General features: G+C 38.0%; 1 protein-coding gene across 1 annotated transcript; it reads left to right on the forward strand.

Annotated features, from left to right (window-relative positions):
• The first annotated feature begins 1,042 nt into the window (after positions 1 to 1,042).
• gucy1a1 (guanylate cyclase 1 soluble subunit alpha 1) lies at positions 1,043 to 11,654 on the forward strand. The gene is made up of 8 exons (XM_003452248.5): positions 1,043 to 1,525; positions 1,828 to 1,895; positions 2,658 to 2,746; positions 2,852 to 3,567; positions 4,811 to 5,296; positions 7,289 to 7,432; positions 9,090 to 9,244; positions 9,968 to 11,654. Exons 1-8 carry the CDS (start codon positions 1,286 to 1,288, stop codon positions 10,104 to 10,106), a joined length of 2,037 nt encoding a protein of 678 aa, XP_003452296.1. The 5' UTR covers positions 1,043 to 1,285; the 3' UTR covers positions 10,107 to 11,654.
• Positions 11,655 to 11,910: the final 256 nt, after the last annotated feature.

Raw genomic sequence — 11,910 nt, forward strand, 5'->3', positions numbered from 1 at the left:
TCGAGCAGAGATGAGGAGCACTCACTTGTTTTTAACATTAGTCCCCTTCAGCCAAAATGGATGACTTGGCATCAGTTAAGTTATCTGTACAGCTTTATAAAACGTGTAAAGGCATGGGTTTGAGTAAAATAAGGGGACCATCTTTAAATCATTGTGCTGCTCATAAAGCGTGGAGACATAGTGCTTTTCATACAGTCATCAGCTTAAACTAACTTTTGGTTCAATAGTTTGTGTAACGATTGCAAGTTGCGGCACTACAAAATGTTTAAAAAGACTTAAGACCCTGTAAGAGTTGCAGTAGTGACATTCACTCTGTCAAAACAGACCAATCAGAAATTTACTGGACAAAATGTACAAATGGTTTTTAAAGCACTGTTTGTGAATCAAGCTTCAATTCTCTTCAAGGATCTGACAAGACAGCTGTGGAAAGTGTTCTCGGTGAGGAGCTTTAATGCGTTATGCATGATCCTGATCGTGTTATTTATTTATTGATTGATTGATTGATTGATTGAATGTTGGATAGAAAACTATTCAAAGAATTAATTTGTGCAACATCTTTAAGATACAAAATGTTTAGGAAGGCTTAAGTCATGGGCTGCTTGGTTTGAAAAGACTATTGACTGTACTGGCCTGATCCTTATCATAATTAGAGTACAGCCGATGTGAGTGTTTGCGCTCATAGGTAGGATTGTTCGTACAGGAAATACTGGTGAGATTTTGGAATGTATTAAATATGTGCACATGGCACGAGAGACAAATACATTATTAGAGTGAGCTATGCGAGATTTCTAATGCCATATAAGATAATTAAATGTAAAATGAACACCCTTCAGCGCATAGCGGGGATATAACAGAAGTGTGGTTAACCTTATAGGTTACTAGTTTTATTTGATGGTTCCCCGTCGGGCTAAAGTGAAAAAAAAAATCTTTTGCATGCGACGAGTCGTCTGGAAATAATTTCTCATTGCTGATAGGTTGCTTGGCTACACCATCCCCACTTGCGCATGGATTGGCTTAGTGCTCTTGCCCCCCCCTCTAGTTTCTCATTGGCTTTTGGTAATGATAGTTCCCTGCCATCATTTGCCCATGCTGTTTTCAATAAATATTGTATGTGGTCTCTGGCTTTGGTGCTGATCATGTGAATCGGCGGGTTGAGAGGAGGAAGGCATCCTGAATGAGCACATCAGATGATGGAATTTCTCCCAGAGACCACAACTGCTCGTCCACAACTGTCTCCCTCCGAAATTAGATAAGAGAGAAGCGCCAGGAGGTTACAGTCGAGAAGATGTTCTGCGCCAAGCTGAAAGAGCTGAAGATATCCGGAGAGTGTCCGTTCTCTGCCAGCGCCAAAAATAATGAGCTCGGAGACTTTGAGGAGCGCTCAACTGAGACGGCGGATTTACTGCCTGTTTCCAAGGACGTGCATGGAAAAACAGGTGAGGGTGTACCTCGAAAGAAGACAAGCAGAGCCAAAGTTAACCTGCATACACTTGGGGATAGCATCCGAAAACTGGCATGTCCCGAGGTGAGTTATAAATGCATTTCTCATTCACCTCATGCATCTTCTGCAGTGTTTTACTTAGACCTGTGGCAAAAACAAAAAACAAAACAACTATTACTGCATTTGTCGCATCTATTTTTTTTAATTTATTTATTTTTTTTACCGTTTTTATTTTTTGCCTTAACGCATAGACTCCATGCCCCTGTATCCGTTTGAGACAATGAAACAGATAAATCTAATGCTATAAATATTAGAGCCTCTGTAATTGACGTTTAAGTCTTGCCAGACGCTGACCTTTAACTTGCTTTGGACACTCTGTGATACAGTTTGAAAGGCTGCACATTGCCCTCCAACGAATGATGACACTATCAGATCACAGCAGGGACTCTGAAAGGTAACTGGTGTTTTTAATTTCAGCCGCCACCAACACATCAATAAAAACACTGCTCATCCTATCAGTCTCAGTCTGTGAATTATAGGTCTATCCCACAACTTTCACCACAGCATGTATTCCTCATGATAAAAATAGTGAGGGTGAGATGTGTGATTTCTTACAAAATACCTTCTGGCACGCTCACTACGAGACTGATACAAAGAGTTGTGATAGAGACTACGGCTGCTATGGATACCTGGAGAAAAAGAGAAAACCCTTCCAAATGAAGGGCACATTAGACTGCTATAGAAAATGTCACATGCACAGTGACACTAATGCATATTTTCTCAGCAGGGTCACGGTCTGATGAGAAGCTAAAACGATCAGTGCATTAACCAATTAGCTGAAAATTAATTTGGAACTATTTTTGGTGATTTTTTCCCTCATTGTTAATGCATGTGTGCTGATTGTTACCTTGCCACAGCCTCAAATGCAAGGTTTTGCAGTCTTTGTGGTCACATATGTGGATATAGAAATATAAATATGGAAAAAATATCTTTGGCTGTTTGTTCAGACAAAGAAGCATGTAGAAAAATGTCACCTAGGAAGTCATAGCAGACATTTTCCATTTTGTCTGGGATGTTATAGACAGATGAGAAGGAAAATCAATAGTTAAAATGATCTTGTGGAGAATTCCAGCCGAAGTCTGATGTATCTCAGTGACTGTCTACTGAAAGTGTGTTTTTTATGTGTGTCTGACTTTGATATTTGTTGACTTTCCAGTCTAGCAATTTCCTGTACACATCGCCAGAGCTGTAGCAGTGAACCAGAGCATTTATTAGAGATGATGAACATTCATTCTGTCAAAACAGGTAAAGACAAATCTGAATCTTACTGGCCAAAACATGCTAATTTTTTTTTTTTTTTTTAAGCACTGGTTGTGAATCAGATCCCTATCCTCTTCATGTATCTGACAGGAATCCCGATGGAAGCTTTGAAAATTGCTCTTGGTGAGGAGATCTTCAATATGTGTTACGAAGAGGACAGCCACATTTTGACGGTGGTGGGGGGAGCACTCCACGACTTCCTCAACAGCTTCAATGTCTTGTTGAAACAGAGCAGCATGCTGCCCAACACGGATAGAGGGGATTGTGTAAACGAACCTTCGGTGCTCTGCTTAGACAAAGATCCGGGCCTGCTTACTGTCTACTTCTTCAACCCTTGCACGACCACTGAGCTCTTTTTCCCAGGAGTCATCAAAGCTGCTGCCCGCCTGTTGTACAACACCACTGTGGATGTGCTGATGGACCCCCAACATGGCAGAGACACCATCTTGCAATCCAGCCCGCAGCCCAGCCTCCTGTACACAGTTGTAGTTAAAGATGCGAAAAATCTGAGCCCCAGTCCTTTGCGGGCTACCTCAGCTGGGACCCTTCCTACCTCTCTCTTTTCCACTATCTTCCCTTTCCATCTGATACTTGACCAGGATCTGGTTCTGGTGCAAGTAGGACACGGGCTCAGGAAGAGACTGATCAGGAAGGATTTACTCAGACGGTTTAGTACCTTCCAAGACCACTTCTCTATTGTGTCCCCCCAGATCAAATGTACCTTTCAGGGTATCCTCACTATGCTAAATGCACAGTTTATCATTCGGATAAAGCATGGAGTCGCCACCACAGATAACACAGGAAAGGTATGTTGGCACATCTGTGAAATTCCTTGAACAGTGACTAGATAGACTAGAGAGGCTGAAAACATTTTCCCATCATCACCTACATGTTTAAGGGACTTGGGTAGAAGAGGGGGAAAAATGGGCTGCTTATAAGCATCGTAGCTTATTAGTGGTGTACTTGGTTGCACTCGGCCTGAGGTAGAGATCAACATTATACCCCCAGTGGAGATCAGAAGGAAATGTCAAACCATTTTATCCATCAAAGCCACAGCCACGCTCATGCTATTTTTGTAAGGGTGCACAGCCATCGGTCGCAATGACAGGTACTCGGGAGTAAATGTTGTATGCTATAATGAAACTCATTCAAAGATACTTCCACTTAATACCATGCGGTGCTTGTCCTCCAGTGGCAGATTTACAGCTAGTGAACTGAGTCCAATTAAAACAGGTAGAAATCAACGAGTGGGCGAGCCAGAAAGTTTTGCGGCCTCTTGCATCTTGGGTCAGCAATTTGTTACTTTTATTCCAGTCAGTGGAGATGGCACATTAACATAACTTGAATTATCTGATACGTTTAAAAAGGAAAAAAGGCTCCACAAATCAAATTTTGATGTTTATTTATTCAAACAAATATTTAATAATTTATAGTAGAGGGAATAAAAAACTTGAGAAATCACAAGCATTCAGTGCCTTTGTTGGGAAACTGGTCTGTCTATGAAAAATAAAGAATAAGCTGTCATTTAGGGGAGAAAAATTTTAGCGATTTTCAGACACGATGAATTAAATTGGAAAATTGAAAGACGGTGTCAGATCTCTTCAAAGGCAAACAAACAAAAACACACAAACCATACTAACAGCAAAGGTTGTTATTTAAACAACCCACATTTTTATCTCTTGAAGTCTTGACTGTGAGACAGATTGACCAATTGACCGGCTTACATTCCCTACATAAATAAACCTTTCAGCTTTGTTTAAAACTGTGGCTGATTGCAGCTGTATGCAGCTGTCATTTTATTTTACTGGAATATTTACATCTCTTGAGGGAATGAATTGTGTATAAATTTGAAAAAACAGTTTCCATGGATAAAGAACTAATATATTTATTTTTTTTCATTTTGGCTGTGGGAAATCTGTACTTAAAGAAAAAAATGGCATCCTACAATACAAATGTACACAATATTTGAGCTGTAAGGATCTCATAGCTTTAATAACAATTTTGTTAAACATTTCTAAATGTTTCTCATCATTTTTCTTTTCCTTTTAGCACATGGACCTTAAAGGTCAGATGATTTACGTTTCAGAGTCAAACGCCATCTTGTTCTTGGGATCGCCATGCGTGGACAAGCTGGAGGAGCTGACAGGTCGCGGCCTCTATCTGTCAGACATCCCTATTCATAACGCTCTCCGTGATGTAGTCCTGGTTGGCGAGCAGGCCAAAGCACAGGATGGTTTGAAGAAGCGGTTGGGGAAGGCCAAGGCAGCCTTGGAGCATGCACATCAAGCTCTGGAGGAGGAAAAGAAGAAGACAGTGGATCTCCTCTTCTCGATCTTTCCCGGCACTGTGGCACAGCAGCTGTGGCAGGGTGAAACCGTCCAAGCCAAGAAGTTTGACCATGTTACGATGCTCTTCTCTGATATTGTGGGCTTCACAGCTGTTTGTTCAATCTGTACGCCCATGCAAGTGATCACCATGCTCAATGAGCTATACACCAGGTTTGACCACCAATGTGGAGAGCTCGATGTTTATAAGGTAGGTAAATATATACTGCTGAGCTGAGCATTTTTTTTTTTTTACAGTGAACATTCACACATGCTTCATGTCTGCACTGAGAATTAATTCAGAATAAATAGCGAACTAAATTTTTACTTAAATGTAGGGAAACCACTTAGGTGTAAGTGTTATCAATGCTGGATCATTGTCAAGCTTTCATATTTGTTATGGAAAAGTAAGTGACATGGTACAACATTAAGCAAGGCTCAACATCAAGATTGAACATCCTAGCATTTTTTTAAATAACAAAAAATGCAGCTTTAAAGAAAGTCACAATATTTTGCAACATTTTATGGCAAAAATTTCAGATATATAGATAAATGGTAAATGGCCTGTATTTGTATAGCGCTTTACTAGTCCCTAAGGACCCCAAAGCGCTTTACACTACATTCAGTCATCCAGCCATTCACACACACATTCACACATTGGTGATGGCAAGTGACTTCTTTCTTTATGCATAGCCACAACAACAATTGTTATTTTATTAATTAATTTGTTGGTTCATTAATTTTTATGTAAGTAAACTTGATCTTGCTAGGAATGTAAGTGTGCAAGTAGTCAGTTTCTGTCTTATGTAAATTATTAAAATCCTTTTCATAACTCCCGCGTAAATTAAGGTGGACATAACCTTTGTGTCCCCCGTGACCATACAGCTGTGCCTGCAGCTTGAATAACTTAGATGTAATCATACACTAAAATAATATACACATACTATTCACACAAGACTCAAAGACAAAGGACTGCCCCTGTAACTCATTTGGTAGAAGAAGAGCCTACTGAAGCTCTTTCTGCAACATCCTGGGCCACCAGGATAAGTATAATATACATACATTTATATATAAATATATGTATATAAATAGGAGGTTACCAAATGCATTAAATGCTTTCACAACATTTTGAACAAAGTAATACAATTTTGTGTACAAAGGACTGTAACTCAACCAGCTACCCAAGTGTCTTGCATAGGCTGCTAATCTGCAGGGAGGCTGGATAATGTAATCAAACTGTCGTGGAAGCATAACAGAGAGAGGAGCGCGTTTGACAAATATCTCGTAAAACGCTAGGAAGTCAGAGGTTCCTTGAGGACCCTGTTTCCACTCCACATGTGTGAGCCTAAAAATAGTTTTACTTTGTTCCAGCCACATAGCAGCCGAGTGCTCTCCAGTTCAGCTTTACACAGAATAGAAGAAGAATGGGAAAAAGCTGAACTTCTCATAAAGCAGTACAGTATTACAGTTTAAGTTTTATTACACTTACTTGTTTTAGACTGTCTTCTGCTGCACGATGGAGGCAAATTGTTGCAGACTGTTTGATGAATACATTTCCATTACATTACATTTATCACTCCGTCTAAGGCTCATTGCCTTCATGTCAAATGTATTCTTAACAGTTAAATATCATAGTCTCAGATTTAAAAAAACATACGGTCCATATTTTCATGTGATCACACCAACCATAACACCATTGACCAAGTTACAAGAATATCACATTTATATATCAGATTAAGATGGCTCATATTGAAACACTTACTAATGCATTAGAAATGAAAAGAAAGGACTGGTGAGTAAAGTAAGGGTGGGCTACTCCTGCTACTTCTTACCCATTATTCATGGGTCAGACCACACACATCTTTAAAGTTTAAAACTACACACCTAAACACATTCACAGCTATCACATAGCTATTGCTTTAACAAAACGTGCCTGCTTACACATAGATAAACACACACACACGCGCACACACACACACACACACACACACACTGTTAGTGCTACAATAGATGGCTTCAGGTCAACATATAATAGTACGCACCAATGTCGCGGCTCATAGCATAAACGTGATGTGCCACTTTAAATGCAGAATAAAGCTCTTGACTTTGAGTAGGAGAAGACATAAAAAGCACCTAAAACATTGTATGCTGTTTTATATTTGTCTTTGTAGAAATAATTTTAACAATCTTCCGGTTTATTCAGGTGGAGACCATTGGTGATGCATACTGTGTAGCTGGTGGCTTGCACAGGGAGAGTGACACTCATGCTGTTCAAATTGCACTCATGGCTTTAAAGATGATGGAGCTTTCAAATGATGTTATGACGCCAACGGGAGAACCAATACAGGTGAGGGCCAAGCACTAATTACTGTACAACTCTTTATTCAATCAGATTATGTAACTTCCAACAGTGTCAGAGTGTTTTTATTTGAAGAGTTTTCAGAACAAGAAAAAGAGAACTATTGCTACGTTGTTGCTGTTACAAAACGATGTTTATTATAATTTGAAAATAAAGCAGATAATGATTTCACACAGTAAGTAATGCTTTAATGGCTTCCTGCACTTTTACACTGTTGTCACTTTTACTCGTGGCTTTCCAGTAATCGTCCTTATCTGCAGAGAACTTGGCACAATTAACGAACAATGACATTGACAGCCGCTACTGTAACTGTATCAGTGAGTCAGACAATATAGGGTTTTTTCAACATGAGTCTAACCTATCAAAACAAGAATCTGAATCACAAAAGGAAAGTGTAACATCTTTAATTATTTAGAATTTTCACGTACTTTACAGAAGGAGTTTATGTATCAAGCTAGCTTGATTTCTATAACAGAAAAGTGTATTCATGTGTTTCGTCTGGATATGCTACAAAGCATGAAAAAACAGGTAATAGGTAATGCATTTCTATATATTGTGTAAATGCATTATTAATTGAATAGCCTCAGATTTCAGCTAATCCAGCTAATTTGGTTGCATATTAAATTACTGAAGAAGTAAATGTGAATTATTCATCCTTAACTGATTAGCTCTATTGACCTTGAACTAAAAACCTAAATAGATACATATCTTGATCGAATGGCATTGATTCAGGATTCATTCTGCATTAATTTATGTATTAAATATCCGAAATAAAATAAGTTAAGCATTACTTAATTTGTACTCTTCATAAGATGTTACAAACTGCACGACACATTACAGCACAGACTGTATTACACAGAAAGAATTGTATTCATAAAAAGTGAGCTGTCTTAGATATTTGACTTAATACTCTGATATGTAATCATGCATGTCTGATGATGATAAAACTATGTGGTGTTTTTGCCTTAAAAAGTCTTATTTGAATATAATTGGCCTAACAGTTGTCAGAATCAGCCAAACCAAACATGTGTAAAGTCATGTCATTAACTTCCATGAATGCCAGAAATGCCATTCAGGATGTTTCCTCAGTGGTTACTTGGGAAGGTTTTAATCCCTCTGAAAACACCAAAACATTATTCTGTAGCAAAACTATACCCATACAATACTGAGAAAATTTAATGCTGACGAATTAGATTTTTTTTCTAACCTTTCTCTGACTTTAATGTCAGATTTCTTACTTTTTCATGTCAAAATTTTTCAAAAAGGAAGAAGTCAGAGAAAACAAATCATGATCCCATAATGAATGTATACATCCATCTCTCTCTCTCTCTCTCTCTCTCTCTCTCTCTCTCTCTCTCTTTCTCTCTCTCTCTCTCTCTATATATATTTTTTTCTTCTCTTTCAGGGGCCCTAATCCCCATCTACCAATATTTGTAAATCTCACTTTAATTTAATTAAAATTAAATTGGTTTCTTGGAAGGTCTCAACATTTGTTTCTGCATTCAGATGTTACTTTCACCATAGGTGATGAGCATAGCAGCATGAGAATAATTTCAGGAATGGGTGTCATCGTGCACACAACTGCGTGCATGTGTAAGACAAGACAAGCTGAAGCTTGAACTAAAACATCTCATTTTCTTCCTAGATGCGTATCGGCCTCCACACCGGTTCAGTACTCGCTGGTGTAGTTGGGGTTAAGATGCCTCGCTACTGCCTTTTTGGGAACAATGTCACATTGGCCAACAAGTTTGAATCGTGCAGCCAACCTAGAAAAATCAACATCAGCCCGACGACCCACAGGTGATGTAACTCTGCAACTTGGGAACAAGAAGTAGCTCATAGTCACATGTCACTGTCTCAAAATATATAATCTGAAAAATAAGCTTCAAAAACAACTTTCCACCAAGCTAAATATTGTATGTTAAAGTGCCCATATTATGTATTTGTGCATGTAAAAGCTTTGCAGGTTCAAGTAAGTCCATCCCAAAAGGAGGTATTATCTACTACTGAAAATGCTACCCTTTAACTGCTTGAAATATCTTGTTTATCATCCAGACAGTTCTGCTGTGATTTATCTACATCACCAGGTAACACAATGACAATTCCCTCCTACAGACGGACCCACAAACAAAAAGACTGACCCGCTACCTTGCTGGCAGCTCTTACAGGGCCACGCTGCTACTCATAGACTTATGACAGGTGACCGCTGCCTCATTTTTATGAGACAGACTGACCAATCAGAGCAGACTAGCTATTACTGGAGCTAAAGAAAAGCCTTTCAGAACAGAACAATAACTGTTCAAAGTAAACCTATTCAGGCAGAACCCCCAAAATAAAATTGCATACCTCGCTTTCTGCACAGTATAATTTGTTTCCACAAGTGGTTGTTGCAGATAACAAAAAACCCAAAGTGCTCTTGACAGGAAACTTAACATTTGGATGAGCACTGTGTTTCCTCTTGTGTCAAATAATTCGCCACGTTGTTTTGAGATCCATCTTTTATCTGTGTGCTCTTTGTCCCAGATTGCTGAAGGGTCGACCAGAGTTCGTGTTTGTTCCCAGGAGCAGACAGGAGCTTCCGGCCAACTTTCCAGACGACATCCCTGGAGTTTGTTACTTTTTAGAGGCGTCCGTCAAAACTTCAAAACTGAATATGAAATGAAGTCATGCGACAGATCCTAAAAACTTTAGCTATGGAGTAATATAAACCTATCTAGTGAACACAGTGCAACTACCTTGTATATCTTGGTTTTGGTTGAGTCGATGTCGATGATAGTGTCTACGAGTCAAACTCTTGCAGTTGCTTAATTACAGAGATGTCAGTTTACTGTCAAACACGAGTCTTGTCTCTGTACAATTATCCATTTGTACAGTTGTTGTAGAAACTCACTTCATCTTTCTTCCAGAATGAGTCATCTGCGCAAACTGATATGATTTAAAAGTAGCTTTCATTTCTAGCTCCTGCCAGAGATATAGAAGTGCTGTCAAGAGAAGACTTTGGGACTGTTGTTCTAAGACTGTTGTTTGTAAACATAGTATAAAATGTATAGTAAAAGCACCAAAAACCATACAAATTTTTAAAAAGAGTTTTAAATCTTGTAAAATGTGGCCATGTTACAAAAATACATTTTGATATGATGACCTGTAAATGTCTGACTACCCAGACTATGTACCTGGTAAAGCAATGTGTCCCAGAATTACATACAAATAATAAAAATAAATACATAAAAATATATTCTTCAATAACATATAACACAAACAATTAAACTATGTTAAGAGTTTAGGTTTAAACCTTTGAACCAATGAAGCAATGCCGAGCAGATCAAGGTGCCTTATGCAAGCTCTACAGGCAGGATCATATGTTGGTTTACAAATAAATGCTTTTATTTATTTATTTTTTATTTTTTAGTAAAACACAACCAATAATTTCTTTCCGAGTCAGACAAAAAACATATACACTGTTTTTTAGGTGTGCCGTGTAACATAAAGCATTCCTAACTCTCAGTATCAACATAAGTAATGTTTGTGCATATTTTTAGTCTTTTTCCACACCCCACATTTATACTATATTTATTACATGAGTTTCATAGCACTCCTTTGCTACAGAGGGAATATGACACAGCGAGAGTACAATGAATGTCACCCATAATGATGTGCTTTAACCATTATTGTAATGTAATCAAAGTGCAATAAATATTGACATTAACAGTTTTAAATGAATGACTCTGTAGCACATTGCATTGTATGAATAATTGTCATCTTAAGCTTTTGACATATATATGATGCAGTACATGCATTGAAAAGTAACTAGAGGCATTTACTCAATTACTTCTTTTCTGTATCATTTCAGGCACTTTTATTTTACTTGACTGTTTTTAGTTAAAATTTCAGAGTAGAACAATTTACTTTTTACTCCAGTACATTTATATGATAACTTCACACTAATTAATTCCAAGGCAGAAACACATATGAGCTTCCTAAATTTGGGATTACAAAAACCATTTCTTATTATTCAGATTCATGCCCATTTAAATATTGGAATTGTGAAACTGTTGGCTAATACGTATGTTTTAAATAAGACGTTGTCTGATAGCTGATGCTTATACCGCTGATTTTTGTTTATTTTTTTATGTTGCTATTAATCCCTGTTGTGTAAACAAAGAAATTATTATAATAAATAACTATTAAAGTCTTTCAGTCCATTATCATACTGTCTTGAAAGAGAATACATTTTGTTCTATTACTGACCAAACTGCATGTGGGCACTGCATTGATAAATAAAAAATAAATAAACATCCAACCAATGCCATCGGTGTCCTGCTAGTTCCAGTGTTGGGTTGATAAATTGCTGCATCACCGCTTAATGAAATATGAAATATAATGACTTTATAACATTTTTAAACTTTATGTGACCAGCTACAGCATTAAAATGCTGCATGAAGAGCAACAGAAATGTTAGGTGCACA

The sequence above is a fragment of the Oreochromis niloticus genome, linkage group LG6 (genome assembly GCF_001858045.2).
Source record: "Oreochromis niloticus isolate F11D_XX linkage group LG6, O_niloticus_UMD_NMBU, whole genome shotgun sequence".
Taxonomy (NCBI): Eukaryota; Metazoa; Chordata; class Actinopteri; order Cichliformes; family Cichlidae; genus Oreochromis; species Oreochromis niloticus.